Below are 17,552 nucleotides of genomic sequence, written 5' to 3'. Positions count from 1 at the left end.
GACACCGTAAAGACTTCATCTTTATCGTTGTCCTCAGCTCAGGGCGACTCACGCACTAGGGATGTTGCGTTGAGTGCCCACCTTAGTCTTCATACAGAGAGAGCTGGCGGAGAGTAGGATGTCCTCTTCCTCGGTATTGTGGGCTGGTGACTGGTGCACTACTGTGGCATACTTTTGTGAAGTGGTTCGTTCGGCCAGATTTTGACCAGGACTTTCCTTGGACTGGACGAACGTTGGGTGTGCGGTGTGTCAGCCCACAGTTTCCACACCCTTTTTCGGTTTGATTGATCGAGGTGTAGGTGCATTGTCGAGGAGGACGTCGATGGAGTGCGTCAACTTGTTCCTCTTTGACCTTGACTGCTCGGGTTGCTGTGGCCAGAGCTGAAACTCTTGCCAGCACTACTTCCATGTCTTAAGCTCTATTGTCCGCTAGTTCGTGGGATCTTGCAAGGATGCCGATGTTGTCATGGGAGATGCGTCATGGCAGATGACCAGTTTGCATAGGGCATATGATAGGCAACCCTGGATTAAAGGGGCTCTGAATGTGTCTGGTTGGTTTATGCCAGAGCAGGTGCAAATAAAATACGTCCACTGAATCACTTTATGTCTGGCGGGCCTGTCTCAACTTGAACCTTACATAGTCGAGATTGAGTTGGGGTAAAAGTGCTGGTTTAGGGCTGCTACGGCAGCATCAGAGTCCTCATTGCCTCCTGTGTTGAGAAGATGTTCAAACAAGTCGCATAGTTCCGCTCTGCCTACGTGGAGTATCATGGATCTCTTCCCTGCCCATCAGTCTCCCGCGTGGTGTGAAAGTAGTGTTGAAGGTGCCTAATCCACTGGTGCCATTGTGGCATGGCTGTGGCGGGATCAACCAACTGGCTAAAAAGCGGTAAGGCTGTGATGGATACCTGCGCACCTCGTTGAGGAGCAGGTAGCGGTGTTTCCTGTTGTTGGGAAGACATTTTCTCTCTTCTCTCTTAGCATGGTTTTTGATGTAACTAGAGGGCTTTGTTCTCTTCCCCCAAAGTACGGTGTGCTGTTCTGGGGCCTACTGCGCTCTTATGACAGAGTTATTGCCTTTTTAATTTGTTCTATTTTTTTCAATCCGTGAATACTGTGCATTGCATACCACAAGCCTTTAAAACTGCGTTGCTTCACTCCCTGTGTAACAAATATCACTTGGTCATGCACACTATGAGGGTTACCATGTGTTCATTTAGTTTCTTCCTCTGTCTGGTAAATATAGTCGTTTGGAATGAATACTCTTTTTTTCTTTAATGTTCACCCAGTGTTTATCAGTTTTTGTTATTACCTCCTTTTTTTTCTTCTTTACCTCAGCACACGATGTGGGTGGGAGGGAGAGAGAGAGAAAGAACTGGCACCTTTCATGTTGCGTGCCTTCCAGGCATCCGCTGTTGAGGAGGGGGGGGGGCATACACAGGAGCACGTCTTGCCCCATACTAGTGGCAATAGGCCCAAGCCACCAGCCTTAATGCTGCGGGAGGCCGCTGCTGTCCACAGGTTGCCGCCCGTTTTCCAGGAGAGGGCACTTCACCGAAGTGAGTTGCCGGTGGGGTGAGTGTCTCTTGGAATGCTTGGGAATTATCAGCATCGTCGCCAATGTAGGGTTTGGCTGGACCTCATGGCGTAGGCCGCAATACTATAGAAATGACGGACACACAGACAGTGTTGGTGATCACCGAGTGAACCACAAGCATTCACTATGCATTTATTTATACCTTGAGGCCACACCTGGCCCTCCGGTTTTGCAGGGGTTACATTGTATGGTAGAGGCTGGGTGCCACCCTACAGGAGAGGCGCGGCTGACAGGAAAAAGGGCTGCGGCAGGCCCGGTGTAGAGGGTGTGCCAGGCCCTCTCAAGGTAGCCCAGTGGCTCTCCAAGTGGCTCGCCTGAGCTAAAACAGAGGCCCTCCTAAGGTAGCCCAGTGGCTTCCCAAGGTAGCCTAGTGGCTCTCCCAAGTGCCAGACACAAGTGGAAAAGCATATTTTTCTTAACGATGCGTGTGGGCCTGCAGTCTTGCTTTCTCGGGCTAATTGTTTAACTATGACGAAAAACACCAACACCTTGGGCTACTTTAAGTGCGAATGGCTATATTCCAGCATGTGAAATGCAGGAGTATCTTTGATGCTCCCACCATATCAAAAGAGAACCACAATCTCCCATTTCACAGTCTCTAATAGATAACAATCCAAAAATAATCTGATAGGATTTTGCCATCCCAAGGAAAATAATTAAAAATGTGCAAACCAAATGTATACCTTAGTAGTGGTTGTTTTACTTTTTCCTGCTTTCAGGCTATTCTTACCTTGTGGCACTACATGAAAAAATAACACCATCAAAGCCACATGTTTTTGACTTTTCTGAAGTGAAGACTTTTGCCAAGTTTCACTAATACAACACAACACAGGCACAGCATGGGCAGGAGTGGTGCAAGTTCCCATTGTACTAAGTGGAGCACTGGCAGCTCTCTTGTGGAAACACCGGCAACAGGAGCTGCCACAGTCCTGCCTACTCCCACTGTCCAGAGGTACTCGCTGAAGGCAGAGTCTGCTAATATATTGAGGAGAAAGTAACAATAGAGACACCACACTTTGCGGTTTCGGTGACTGCACACATTGTGTTCCAACAAATACTATTTTTATGCCACAGGAGTAGATCGAAATGAGTGTTACCACTGCTATAAATAAGCCCATGGATCCTAAGCATATAAGATAATGTAGTAGGCTAATGCACCTGCTGCCACAATGTTTCTAGAATCTGTAGCTTCATGAGTTCAAATCTCAGGCTTTCATTGCTAACACTAGAATGGGACAGCAAACGCTGTAAACAAACTTGTATGTACTGCCTTTAAAATCAATATGAAGCGCATGGTGTCACTGATCTGGATAAACAATACTTACTTGAGCATCAAAAAATGTGATGTTTTGGGTATTTTTGAAAGGTAAAGTGCATAATTCGTTTAGACCAGTAATATTATTGGCTATCGATTTGTGTTCTTTGGTCATAAGTCTTGAAAACCCAGGTCTACGGGTTTCAGAGCCGTGGCTGTATTGGGTAGGGATCATGAGCATTTTAGAATGGTGATAAGAGGAAATAGCGATGAAGCTCAGAGACGAGAAACGGGGGGTGATTAGAGGAGAGCGTGAGGCTTGAAAATACGATGGGAAGGGAAAAGAAGCATAGGACAAAAGAATGGTGAAGAAAGAGACAGATGAAATAAGAGGGGCAGAGTGACTAGAAAGGAGGAGAAGAAATATCCTGACAGGGATGGTTGATTAGAGAGGAGTAGGAGAGTGATGCAACTCAAAGAAGAGAAGGTGATTTAGATGCTGTCAGAGGTGGGTGAAGGAGGGTGAAAGATGAGTCAGAGGAAGTAGGAGAATGGAGCAGGAGAATGATGAGCAAATTTGGTGATGAAGTAGGGTGATTTTTGATAGAAGGCCAATAAGAGGCGAGTAAAGGGGAGAGGACTTGGGAATGGTGAGAGTGGAGATAAAGCATGTAAAGGATCAGGACGCTGAGAATGGAAAAGCATCAAAGAGAAGGGTGATGACCTAGTGATAAGGTGTGGGGTGAGAGAAGGAGTGTCAAGAGGAGAGTCGTAGAACAGAAGGGAGAGGAGAGTCATGGGTATGGATTTATGAGAATAGGAGATACTAGTTGGAGAAAGGAAGAGACCAGGAAGTGGAGGGGGACATGCCAGTCACAATTTAGAAGAGACAGTTCAGTTTTGATGCATTCACCTGAGTTGTACGTTACCTCTGTGTTTTCCCTAATCCCACTTTCTGCTGAAGGAACTGACAATCAAACCTTCCCCTAAAATACATTCCGCTCGAAGAACTGACATTCAAAAATTGGTCGAGAAATTAGCCACCAAAGCCATCAAATTAAAAGTGCAGCTGTCAACTTTGAATGCTATGCTGTGGGCACTGCAGGCAGTGAAGGATTGCAAGAGGTCCGCATGTTATGTTTGGTCGGTTCTGCTCAGGTTGTTATTGTTGCTTTTCCAATTTATTTTGAGCTTATTTGGAGAAAATGTGCATCAGTAGGCACCATACACAACCTCAAAAAAGTTACACAGGTCATTACTATCTACATATGGCACAAAGTCTCTGTGTATTATCTACTTGCTCATGAACACAATGTTGGGAGCCGCCAGTGAGGAACAGGTACAGGGTATTGCAAGGTCCTTTAACACCCGCCCAAGCACCAACACATGCGCAGCCACATGCATGGAAGCAGCTCAAGCATCTTCCCAAAAAGCACCAGTCGTGAAAGTAAGGCTTACAGAAGAGGGCGAGGTGGAGAGATTCTAGGTACCGAAGGGGCAAGGGGATGGTGAAGAAGAGAGGGGGATGGCTATGCTCAAAAGAATGACGGGGAGATGGAGAAGGGGGCAAAGAGAGGGAAGACAGTGAGGAGGCAGAGGGCAGTGAGGCAGCAATTGAGAGGAGAGCGAGGCAGAGAGTGAAGGGTAAGGTGGAGAGAGAAAGAAGAGGTGGAGGCACAGTGAGTGGATGACAAGGTGGAGAGAGAAGAGTGAGGGAGAAAGAGAGGAGGGTGAAGTGAGAGAAAGATCATGGTGCAGCAGAGAGAGTGTGAGGTGAGAGCATACAGAGGGTGGGGTGGGAGGAGACCAGGGTGAAGTGGAAAGAGAGGAGGGTGAAGTGGAAAGAGAGGAGGTTGAAGTAGGGAGAGAGGAGTTTGAAGTGGAGAGAGAGGAGGGTGAGGTGGAGATAAAGGAAAGTGAGGTAGAGAGCAGAACAGATAAAGCACAGAAGTACAGAATTAAAATGAATAGATATGTTTCAGTCAGTAGATGCAGTATACAGTTCATCCCCCTACAAAGACCATCTAGCAAGCCCAGGCCCAGCTTGCAGACAGGTGGAATGCTTTTCCATGGTCCTCTCAGATCTCGAATGCTGGAGCCGGGCCTGGGCTGTGGTGATAAGAAGGATGAGTAACAGGGGAAGGCCAGAGGGGAAACGCAAGGAAAAAAGCTGAGGAGACAAGGATGGAAATAAAATAAACATATCTTTAATATAATGCTTACTACCACCGTTTCACAGTTTCAAAACACTACAAGTGTTACTACTGCTAACTTTAATGGGGATCAATTTATCAACATCTGAAGCATGAAGGTCTGAGTTAGCCATGCAGATATTTGAAAAGATGAGTTTCAGGTAAAACCAACTTATCAGAGGGAGGTTAAATGAGTGATAAAGGAGGAGATGGTGAAGAGGAAGGGCTGAAGAGGAGTGACGGAAAGAGAAAGGTTGAGTGAGGGGAGAGCATAAACATTATTTAGAGGTGGGCAATGGTCTGGCTCCCCCCTTGCTACCCCTGGAGCTGAATTTGCAGCACCTAGCCCCAAGTTTCAACAGCAGTATCATTTTCATGTAAACATGTAATGTGCTGTATAAGAGAAGGGGGCAGCTCTAGGCAGCCTTTGACTGGGACTGTGCACTTGCAACTGTTTAATTATTCCCTTGGAAGTGTGGTGTTGGTTAGCAACACTCCTTTTTAGACCTCACAGATCCAGGTTCCACCAAGCACAACCTTGCTTGCCCTGCAGGCTTCGGTGTATTTCACTGAATTGGACTGCATCAGAAAATGGAAAAGGAATTGCAAGGACATGTGGAAGTTGTTCCGACCTGGCCTTCTTGTGCTACTAGGGCCAAGCTGTTTTTTGGGCCAGGAGCTACCCTACCAAATACCATGGCCAGTGTGTTACCAGCATGGCCAGAATTCTAATGCCAATAATAACAATGAGAAAAAAAGCCACATTTGCTATTTTTCTTCATTTTCAATATTAATCTAAACCACGAAATAAAATGAGAAAATACTGCAAAAAGTATTTTGCTGCTGGTTACTTTAATCCTAAATCCCTGCAAAAGCAATCAGAGGGCGAAATGCAATTTTGCAAGAGGATTGCACATAAATAGGTATTCATGTACCAGTCCCAAAATCATTTATAACCTTAAACATGAGCAAACAGTTGATATTTTTCTATAAGGAAGTTGGTATTTTTCTGATCCTGAAGCTTCACACAGCTGCCAATTTTTCAGTTTGCTTATGTGCATGGATATCATTTAGGGATAGCTGTCGCAATTGCCACTTCAATGCTTTGGCTTGCTACTCCCTATAGGCCAGACTGTCCGTACCGGGCATCAGGCATTTCCCTAGGAGATTGGAAAGGGTGGAGGGCTGGTTTTGTTGCTAAGGGACCGGTTTTTCAGCAGTGCGGGCCCACAGTAACAAAATCAGCAGGCCAGCATAAGCCACACAGCACTCACTTTCGTTTCCAGACTCCCTGTGTTTTGAAATATGGTAGTTTTAACCCCTTGGCTGCGGGGCACATTCCCCCGCTGTGCTGGGGGGCGCGTACTGCGCCCCGGTGCTCATGACGAGGTCAGCTCGTCATGAGCTACGGCGCTCCGGTGCTCATGACGAGCTGAGCTCGTCATGGTCACACCCGTTCCCATGGAACGTTCAGCACAGCAGGGGAATCAGCCCAGCGTGCGAGCGTTCCACGGAACGGGCGAGGTCATGACGAGCTGAGCTCGTCATGAGCACCCAAGGGGTTAAAAGAACCCGCTGCAGAGAGCATTTTTCAGCCACAATAAAAGTGTCAATATATCTCTGCTGATTAATCTTCCTGCTGGATTGAGATGGAGTTTTGTCTAGTCGCAGTTTTGACTCATCTAAGGTAGCGCAGAGGGTAAATATGCCTGTTTCAAGGAATGTGTACCACCGGGATCATATTCGTTTATTTTATGTGCATAGCTCTGTAGATTGCTGCTTTTGCCACAGAGATCCTTTTGTTACTGTGCAGTTCATAAGTTACAGTTGTAATCTAGTAAAGTGAGCTATGAACTGCCATCAAGCACGGTACAGGTTAGAAAGTTGTGTTTTTTCCAGTCTTTCATTATCCTAATGCTGCTAAAAAGGGTTTGTTTGGGTAGAATTAAATTCTTATTAGTCAATCAATCAATCAATCAATCAATCAAGCATTTATATAGTGCGCTACTCACCCGGAGGGTCTCAAGGCGCTTGGGGAGGGGGGTCCTCTACTGCTCGAACAGCCAGGTCTTGAGTTGCTTCCTGAAGGAGAGGTGGTCTTGGGTCAGGCGGAGGTGGATGGGGAGGGAGTTCCACGTCTTGGCAGCCAGGTAGTAGAAGGATCTTCCTCCCGTTGTGGCTCGTCGGATGCGGGTAACGGCGGCGAGGGCGTGGCTGGTCGATCGAAGTTGGCGAGTGGGAGTGTAGAAGGTCAGGCGATCGTTGAGGTATCTGGGGATTTGGTTGTGGAGAGCTTTGTGTGCGTGGGTGAGGAGTCGGAACGTGATTCTCTTGTTGACGGGGAGCCAGTGCAGGTCTCTCAGGTGTCCGGAGATGTGGCTGTGTCGCGGGATGTCCATGATGAGTCGTGCTGAGGCGTTCTGAATGCTCTGGAGTCTATTCTGGAGTTTGGCTGTGGTTCTGGCGTAAAGGGTGTTCCCGTAGTCCAGTCGGCTGGTGACGTGGGCCTGGGTGACCGTCTTCCTGGTTTCGGTGGGGATCCACCAGAGGATCTACCGGAGCATGCGTAGGATGTTGAAGCATGATGAGGAGACGGCATTGACTTGTCTGGTCATCGAGAGGGAGGAGTCCAGGATGAAGCCCAGGTTTCGTGCATGGTCCGTTGGTTTGGGTGCGCTGCCGAGGGCAGGGGGCCACCAGGAGTCGTCCCAGGCGGAGGGTGCTGATCCCAGGATGAGGACTTCCGTCTTATCTGAGTTCAGTTTCAGGCAGCTGTTCATCATCCACTCGGCTACGTCTTTCATCCCTTCGTGTAGGTTGGTTTTGGCGGGGTCGTTGGTGAGGGAGAGGATCAGCTGGGTGTCGTCGGCGTAGGAGATGATGTTGAGGTTGTGTTGGCGTGCGATGGCCGCGAGGGGGCTCTTGTAGATGTTGAACAGCGTGGGGCTGAGTGATGATCCTTGTGGTACGCCGCAGATGACTTCGGTGGCCTCGGATCCGAACGGGGGGAGGCGGACTCTCTGGGTTCTTCCGGCGAGGAAGGAGATGATCCACTCCAATGCCTTCTCCTGGATTCCGATGTTGTGCAGGCGCTGTTCTAGGGTGCGGTGGCAGACCGTGTCGAATGCCACAGAGAGGTCCAGGAGAATGAGGGCCGCCGTTTCACCGATGTCGAGCAAGGCTCGGATGTCGTCGGTGGCTGCGGTGAGGGCAGTCTCGGTTCTGTGGTTGGCCCGGAAGCCGGACTGTGAGTGGTCGAGGGATCTATTAGTCTCGAGGAAGGTGGCCAGCTGTCTGTTGACTGTCTTCTCGACGACTTTGGCAGGAAAAGGAAGGAGCCAGATGGGGCGGTAGTTCTTGAGGTCGATGGGGTCCGCTGATGGTTTCTTCAGTAGGGCGCTGAGTTCGGCGTGCTTCCAACTCTCTGGGAAGGTGGCGGTGTTGAAGGAGGCGTTGATGATGTCCCGGAGATGGGGTGCGATGATTGAGTCGGCCTTGTTGAAGACGTGGTGAGGGCAGGGGTCGGTTGGTGATCCGGAGTGGATGGAGTTCATCGTGCGGATGATGTCTTCGGTGTTGACCGGTGTCCAGGCGCGGAGGGTGGTGGTGGGGGGCGTTGGTGCATTTGTGGGGTGCGTCGGCTGTGTGCTGAAACTGTTGTGGATGTCTGCGATCTTGCTGTGGAAGAACGAGGTGAGCGAGTTGCAGAGTTCTTGCGATGGGGTGATGTCGTTGTTGCCGGCGCTAGGGTTCGAGAGCTCTTTGACGATGTTGAAGAGTTCTTTGCTGTTGTGGGCGTTGTTATCTAGTCGTTCCTTGAATGCAGTTTTCTTGGTGGTGTGGATCATCTGGTGGTGTTTTCGGGTGGCGAGCTTGAGGGTGGTCATGTTGACTGGTGTCGGGTCTCTGCGCCAGGCTTTCTCGAGGGCTCGGCAGTTCTTCTTAGAGCTCTTGAGTTCGTCGGTGAACCAGGATGCTTTCTTGTTGCCGGGTCTGACGGGGGGGGTCTTCAGTGGAGCGAGGTCGTCTGCGCAGTTGCTGATCCACCTTGTGAGGTTGCTGGCAGCTTGGTTGGGGTTCGCTGAGCTGGCGGGAGGGTTCTGGTTCAGGGATGTGGCGAGCTGGTCGGCTGTGATCTTGTTCCAGCTTCTGCCGGGGACCTGTTGTGGGTGGTGGTGGAGCGTGGTCCTTCTGAAGCTGAAGTGGACGCAGCTGTGGTCTGTCCAGTGGAGTCCGGTGGCGTGGCTGAAGGAGATGTCCTTGCTGGAGGAGAAGACGGGGTCAAGCGTGTGGCCGGCGTAGTGGGTGGGGGTGGTCACCAGTTGCTTCAGTCCGAGGTTGGCGAGGTTGTCCAGCAGGGTGGCGGTGTTGCGGTCGTTGTTTTTTTCCAGGTGGAATTTGAGGTCTCCGAGGAGGATGTAGTCAGCTGAGGGGAGGGCGTGCGGGCTGATGAAGTCGGCGATGTCTTCGCTGAATTGTGTGCGTGGTCCCGAGGGTCTGTAGATGAGGGTGCCTCTGAGGGTGGTCTTGGGGTCGGTGTGTATCTGGAAGTGCAGGTGTTCGGCGGTTGTGAGGGTGTCGTCGGGGTTGGTCGTGATGCGGATGGTGTTCTTGTGGACGATGGCGATGCCTCCTCCAGTTTGGTTGACGCGGTCCCTCCGGGTGATCTTGTATCCGTCCGGGATGGCGATGTCGGGTGCTGAGGAGGCGTTCATCCATGTTTCCGTGAGGAAGGCGACGTCTGGGGATGTGGAGTCGAGGAGGTTCCAGAGTTCCACGGCGTGTCTGTGGACGGAGCGGGTGTTGAGCAGGATGCACTTCAGGTGGTTGTTGCTGGTGCTTGGCTTGGTGGGTGCGGTGCAGGTCCGAATGCAGGAGAATTTGCAGGATTGGCATGTGAAGGGTCCGATGGTGCGTCCTGGGGTGGCTCGGTGGCAGCCGGGGGTCCGGTCGGTGCTGAGTGCGTTGAGGGTGGCTGCGTCGTAGGTCCTGCGGGTGGGCTGGCAGCTGCGGGGGCCAGGGGGTCTGGCGCTGGGCGCGGTCCAGGCGCGGACGGGCGCAGACGGGCTTACCTTTGGCGTGCCCGCTGCGCATATGCGCGGACTCTGCCATAAATGGAGAGTGGGGGGGGCGGAACGAGGGAGGAGCAGCTGGGAGGTGGGAGCGGGGTGGCGAAAGGGAGAGGGTCGTGTATACCGGAAGGAGTGGGGGCGGGGCCGCGGGGGAGCAGCGGCAGGGAGCGGGGTGGGCAGCGGGTCCAAAAGCACTAGGGCGACAGGGGGCAGGGCAACAGGCAACAGGGGGCAGAGCAAAGCTTTCCTTAGCACCCACCGCCAACACATTCCAAACAGCCTAAAGGCATAAGCATAATCAATATACTGACTCACAAAGACATTCTGGCACTTTGGCAAGTGAAGCAAAAGCAGCCCACTAGACCAATTTCTTAATTGCTGCACCCAGCTAGCTAAACCCCAGCCCCTCTCTACCTTAGCATGAGCAGTTTATTCAACCACTAATAGTGCAATATCAGATTATCATGTGCCCACCACTGGTGCTAGGAGACTCCTCAGGCACCAGAGCATTGGAGGTCAACCAACTGACAACATGTCACTCTCAGCACAATACTCAGTTTATAACTTCTCTGGCCTAACATTTCCTACATCACAGAATCCCCCAACTGCATGCTTACAATGACCATAGAGGCTAAGGCCTATTGACAATGTTTTGAACTCCTCATTGACTTCCCTTAACCTTATCTGACTTAGGACTTCATACTCTGCATGTTCATGCATGACAGCAGGTCCTACAAGCTCCATTGTACTTGTGCACCACCTTATTTTCTAGTTTGAGCCATGCACCAATGTCCATCTTAGAAAATATTGAACAGTGGCGCAATGAACAAAATGAAAGGTCACAAATGCTAAAATAAACACGTCAGTAGGAAGAAACATGGTCTAAAAGTACCAGCAGTACAAGGCACTATAAGTAGAACGGCATGTCATTTGCATGTCCTAAGTTTAAATCCCAGTAAAGCTAACATAGACTTTTATCCTTCTGAGGTGGAAAACATAAGGAATACCTATTATGTACAGCACTTAGAAAACAAAAAAATGTGGTATGAAGCACCATATAAAAATTAAGTTTTTATAAAACCTTGGCCTGCTATAATAAAAGGGAGTTGAAAAAAATAATACAAGAGAAAGTAGGTGGCAGAGGTAGAGTGACAGCAAGCGGTGAGTCTAAAGCATGAGAGAGAAAATTAGGGAGAGAGCTTAATAGCATAGATCAAATAAGATGGATAAAAAAGTGACCTGTCCGTGATCGCAAGATGGCAAAGACCTTGTTGATGTGACTCTTCATTCTGCAATCCAGGTCGTCCACACAACTAAGAGGGGAAAGAAAGTATGTTATTTTTCTAGAGATAAGAATATATCTGCAAAAAGAGGCTCTGCAATACAAGCAACAAGAACTGTAAATGGTCAAAAAATAAAAACTATAACTGCATGATCTTTTATACTAAGGGCATCATAAAAATATGTCTGCCTCCATATTTCTTGTAGGAGATAAAGGAGTAATCGGTCCCGAACCCTTACTAGACATTTTGATTGAGCAAATAGTAGTGATAGTGCTTGTCCGCGACAGAGGGAGACCCCTGACCCCCTAATCTAGAAAAGTAGTTCCAATTGAGTGTCTGGACAAGCTTAACAGGTTTTCTTTTTCCTGGAGTGTATTCCAATGCAAGGTATGCAAAATAAGCGGTTTTTTATTTTTTTCTGTGTTTGTGGCTCGTTTTCATAGCTTTGAGTCAAATAGTAAGAGAAGAGTGACAGCCAACACGTGTTTAGCCTCCTTTACATGGTCATCCGGCCTGGGGCTTCCTCAGGGCTGTACATTTTGACCATACAATATGAGGGATATTCAACCGGAGTTTTTAACATCATATATTGTGATACCCATGACAATAAACATGAAAATAACACAGTGTGTGCGGTGTGTGTGCGTTATTTGCAGTGAGTGCACAATGGAAGAATAACATAAATCGTGTTTGGCGACCCGGTAGGGAGGAGATACATTATTTTATACGGACAGAAAAAAGAAATCATTTTTTTGGTAGGGTATAAACAGGGAAAGAGGCATTGATTAGAACGTTAAGGATCAAGGGGGCATATTACCAAGAGGGTTTATCTCCGCTTTTTTGGCTTTGAAAGCCAAGAAAGCGGAGATAAAATTATCTCCCTATTACCTAGCTGTCGCTAACACCAGTTAGCGACAGCTAGTAGGAGATAGCGACCATCTTGGGCCCCACTTTGCACGTCAGTGATATTTATCACTAATGACATGCAAAGTGGGCGTGCCAAGATGTTAGCGACTGGAAAAAATTAGTTGCTAAGCATCGTTAGCGATAAATATCGCTTAACGTTGGTAATATGCCCCAAGGTAGTTTACGAGAGGGACAAGGCGAGGAAAACAGTAGGGAGAGAGAAAATGATTTTAAGGAAAAGGCGGGCAGGAAAAGAGTAGAGATTATGGGATTTTGGTGATGCCCAAGGGAGCGAGTGATGCTGTATAGGGCATGAGAGTAATGAATCAAGGGAGGTTTGTGAGTAGGACAGAGAAAGAAAAATGATAAAAAGAGAAAGAAAAAGGGTTGAGAGAGGGAAGAAAACAAAACGAAGGACAGAGAGTTGATGTTACGGAGAGAGCACGGAAACAGACAACACAAATACAGGGAGCATGCGAGGGAAGAGATTTAACAAGAGAGTTAGTGGGAATAATTAAATAGACACGAGATATTTACATACACCAGCAGCAACATAAAATTTGAAAACAATTTGTACGACATCAAGTCATAGATTATTACGTCATATCATACGTGTTTCAGAATCACACATAAATAACAATATGAAAGGTAAGTAGAAAGTTATATTTGCAAAGTGTCATAAAAGGTTGAAGATAGCGTTCCATGTTCAGTATTTGAGGATTATGAAATGAAAGGAGGAAAAGGAGTAAACAGGTTATTTGGTTCTTTCAATAGTGAACTAAGCCAGTATAAACCCGGGTGGTATTGGTGCTTATGAATCATTATTCTGGGGTGCCTGGGTGAAGAAGGGAATATAATTACTAGGCAATAAAAGAGAACTTCGTATGCAGTAGGTGCAGTGTGGCAAAAAGAGGCGGGCGTGCGAGTGCAGGTGGCAAGATTGAATATTAACAGTGGGTGGATATCTTGAGGTGCTCCTGCGGAACTAGGTTGATGCAGAAGAAATCATGCCCAGTAGCAACTTAAAGAGCCTCACTGAAACATACTTTTTTCTTGAGATTATGTGAGCTAAGTCTGCTAGTCTCCTTTGTCTTTCCTGGGAAAGGGAAGGCTTTGTACTGAGTAGCATCCAGGTTAGCACCTATAAACTGCATTGTTTGACCGTGAGTAGTTGGGGATTTTCGTCAATATGCAGTGAGACCCAGCTTGAGAAACAGTGACAGTCAGGCTTTTGTAGCTCTGGCAGCTTGCCTTGAAGTTGAAGCTTTTAGCAGCCAGTCTTCTAGGTAGGGGAATATCTCATGACCATGTTTTCTGAGAGCGGCTGCTACTGGGGCCAAATACTTGGTGAATATGTGGGGGCTGACTAGAGGGCAAATGGGAGGACTCTGAATTGGTAATGGGTACCAGCTACTGTGAAGCAGAGATCTTTGCGGTGTTTTGGATGATTGGGGATATGGAAATATGTATCTGCCATGTCCAGAGATGTCATGAAGTCTCCGCAGTTTGGGAGATGAAAGATGTTGGAGAGAGTAATCATCCAAAAGAATTGCTTGTGGAAGAATGTGGTTAGTTTCCTGTGATTTAGGACAAGACTCCATTCCCATGATTTTCCGCGTATGAGTAAAAAGCTGGATTAGAACCCTCTTCCCTTTTGAGCAACCAGAACCATCTCTATTGCTCCCTTGTCAAGTATTATATTGGCCTCCGTTCATAATAAGTGAAGACTAGGGGGTACGCTCCACTTGGCGGAGTGTTTGGTGGTCGTTCCATAAATGCCAGAGTATGGCCATAGGTCACAAGGTCCAATACCTATCTGCTGGAGGTGATGCTTTTCTAATGATCGAGGTAATTAGAGATATTCACACCCACTGGATGAGAAGAAGGTGGTGTAGCTGGTACCTGGATGAGGTCACTGTTTGCAACTTGTATCCTGGCTCTGAGGTGGTGGCATTCTGCAGGGGCCTTGCTTAGAGAAACCCGCTGTGGATGGTATGTTTGCTGTAGGTTCGCAGACTTGTTTTGGGACTGGTAGAATTGGTATTGCTGGAAGCATTGGTAGTCAACCCCTGTAGGTTGAGAAACCTCACCCACAAGCGCCCCAAAACAGCAACTTCCTGTATTGGAGGGTGCAGAGGGAATTGGCTGTGTCAGTGTCCATCTTAATGGCAAGAAGAGAGTCATCAATGCAATTACCAAACAGTATGTTCCCATCATATGCCATGTCATGTATCTTAGATTCGACTTCGGGCCTAAAAATAAGTTGTTTTAATCCATTCGTGACACCTCCAAACAGCTGCGCCTGCCAGTTGACTAAAGTCTGAGGAGGCAATGTCCATGACACAATCTATAACCCCAAAGGAGGTGTGTTCGCCTTTCAGTAAGATCTTCTTGGCTTCAGGTCTTTTGTCTTCAGGGATGATGTCAATGATGGAACGATATCTGACCACATATCTGGGCCACTGGTCACAGTGGCCCAGAATAACCAAGGATTTGGCTGCATGAACTGTGATGGCAGACATGGTGGAAAACCTCTTGTTGATGTTGTCTAAACTGCGCCCTCTTTTGTCTGGCAGTGCAGATATAGGAGTAGACAGGTTTTTGGATCTACGTTGTGCTGCACAAGAAATTGCAGAATTAGGTTTGGGGTGTCCTGTCAGGCATGCAGGGGAATCTTCTGGGACTCTGTACTTCTTGTCAAGTCAAGTCAAGGAAAGCTTTATTCGACTGCTTTTTTAACAATCATAAAAGCACATGAAAAGAACAAGATACATATTCTCAAAGATTTACACACATTATAAAAACAGCAATCCTATAATGATATTAAAAAATCAGTTAATATTGAAGCTACAGTAATAAAACCATAGAAATATTAAGTGCCCCTTCTGCTATAATTCATCTGTTATGATGGATTTCCTTTGGAGGAGTGCCTTCTTAAAGAACATAGCTAAACACCAGGCAGTTTGTTCATCCTCCAAGAACTGTAGCCTAATTAATGCAGGGCTGCATTGCCGCAATCCCAGTTATTTTAACAACGGTAAAATCCACGCTTTCCTCAACGCTGCATAACATTTGCAGAATAAAACCGAGTGAATGGTGGACTTGGTAGAATGATTGTCACACAGACATAAAGCCAATTCCTGTGACCAGTCATTGATTTTTGGGAAAGTTATGAGTCTATGGACGATGTCCAGCCTAATCCAAGTTAATAGTCGCTTGTCAAAACCGCCAGGTACAAATATAAGGTAAGGTTCCATATAAGAAGATGTTATAATTAACTGATGCTGCCTTACACTGGGTTTTAAAATTTCTCCTGTCATTCTAATTGTAACCAATAACTGAAGACCCTCCTTTCTTAGGGCCTTTCTAGAGATTGCCTGTATAGACCTAGGATCAGTAAGGTATTCAGGGTGCCCAATATCGTTCATAAAACCGCACTCATACTTTATCCAGGGAATCTTTAAAGCCCTTCCTGTTTTGGGCAGTCCTGTAAGATCTCCCCATTTAGCTTGGGCTGGTCCCTTGGCCAGATCCTGTGTCACAGGAGGATTGGTTCTAATTTAATAAGATTGGAGATAAAAGGGAGACCCAGCTCATCGTGACAGGCTTAAGAATGTGAGCTGGCTGACACCGATAATATATATCTTAAAAAAGAGTTTTCCAGTTTGTATAGCAGAGTATTAACAAAACCCCATACTCCCACCCCTTACATTGCATTAGCTCACCCGGAGGCTTCCTACCAAGCTTTCTTGAACGCTCTGGAGACCTATTTCAGTTCTTGACATTAATACTGCATCATGCGCATAGAGAAGAGCAGGTATAGGACGTGTATTCACAGAGCGAAAATCTTGATTGTTCCTAAGGTGTGCTTGGCACAGTCCATTAGTGTACATGTTAAAAAGGAAGGGGGCCAGCACACAACTTTGCCGAACCCCCCTCTTAACGGGGAAGGCAGATGTGAGCTTGCCGCCCAAACTAAAAAGCACACGCATCAATGCACCACTATACAGTCGCCGTAGAAAGAGAATAATATGAGGGTCAACCCCAACAACCCCGAGAACCACCCACAGCCTATCATGTCTTACAGAATCAAAGGCCGCTGTAAGATCAACAAAAGCCAAATAAAAACGGCCTTTCTTGACTCTCATATATTTACCCACCAATAAGGCCAAATTTAGACTTTGCTCAATCGACCCCAATCCTTCTCTGAAGCCATACTGTATATCAGATAGGACCGAGTTCTCTTCTGCCCAGGTTTGCAGGCATTCCAGGATAACCCGTCCCACTACCTTGACCATAGAATCTAATAAGGGGATATGCCTGTAACTCCCAGGATCATCTCGGTCCCCTTTTTTAAAGAATGGGACGATGATGGATTCTGCCCATGTGTTTGGCATGGGAGACATACAACTGGCACTAATAACTTGTACTTTAATGGGTCCCGAAAGGACAATATTTGACTTAAACAGATCCACAGGTACTCCATTAGGGCCAGGAGCCTTACCACCCTGGCTCGCTGACAGAGCTCTTTCCACTTCCTCCAAGGTAAACTGTAGATCTACATAATCAGTGAGCTCCACTGACGTATCGCTAACAGGAAGGTAAGAGTTCACCCTCCCATTATATACCTTTGAAAAGTGTTTCATCCATAGCTCCTCGGGTATAGCCATTTCTATTGTAGGACCACCCGTGGATTGGAAAAACGGGGTTTTCACTGCTCTCCAAAAGGCAGCATTGTCTTTCAATTGTGCTGCGCTATGAAGGGATTCCCATGCTTCCCTTCTCTGGGCACATCTTCTTTCATTGAGGGTCAGTCTATAGTCTGATCTTGCCTGTCTGCTATAGGTTAGTAAGTGCATATGTACATTTTGTGGTGAACCACCCCTGTTTTTTAATCTTATTGCGGAATTGCACAAATAATAACTGCCTAACCACAGCTGCTATTTGCTGAAAGGACAATAAAATCCCATTATGTGGGGCCAATTCACTCAGGGAGTTTTCAAAGGCAGTTTTCCATTTTATTACTAACTGTTTTGTAACAGCATCTGGGTCGACCTTCCCCACCGCAGGGTGTACCCATTGGTTCTGTTAAGTATTACTTTTCCCGACATCTCTGTAACATTATCGGCCCTATCAAGCCTATATGATGGTAAATTGACCTCTAGGCATAAGGGAAAATGGTCACTCATGGGATGGTCACCCACCATAAAAGAATGCAACTTAGGTGCATTGTTAAGTGAGACCAGT

The 17,552-nt window shown here is 47.4% G+C and overlaps 1 protein-coding gene across 2 annotated transcripts in view; it reads right to left on the bottom strand.

Moving 5' to 3' along the window:
- LOC144768631 (uncharacterized) overlaps positions 1–17,552 on the bottom strand; it is a 1,076,067-nt gene that overhangs the window by 68,984 nt on the left and 989,531 nt on the right. For both annotated transcript variants that reach the window (XM_078652440.1, XM_078652441.1), the window contains one exon: positions 11,356–11,429. In XM_078652440.1, the coding sequence (XP_078508566.1) occupies positions 11,356–11,429 (74 nt within the window). The remainder of the gene's footprint in view (positions 1–11,355; positions 11,430–17,552) is intronic.

Source organism: Lissotriton helveticus, chromosome 7, assembly GCF_964261635.1.
Source record: "Lissotriton helveticus chromosome 7, aLisHel1.1, whole genome shotgun sequence".
Taxonomy (NCBI): Eukaryota; Metazoa; Chordata; class Amphibia; order Caudata; family Salamandridae; genus Lissotriton; species Lissotriton helveticus.
The sequence above is the reverse complement of the archived record's forward strand: the minus strand, read 5'-3'. Positions and strand labels throughout refer to the sequence as shown.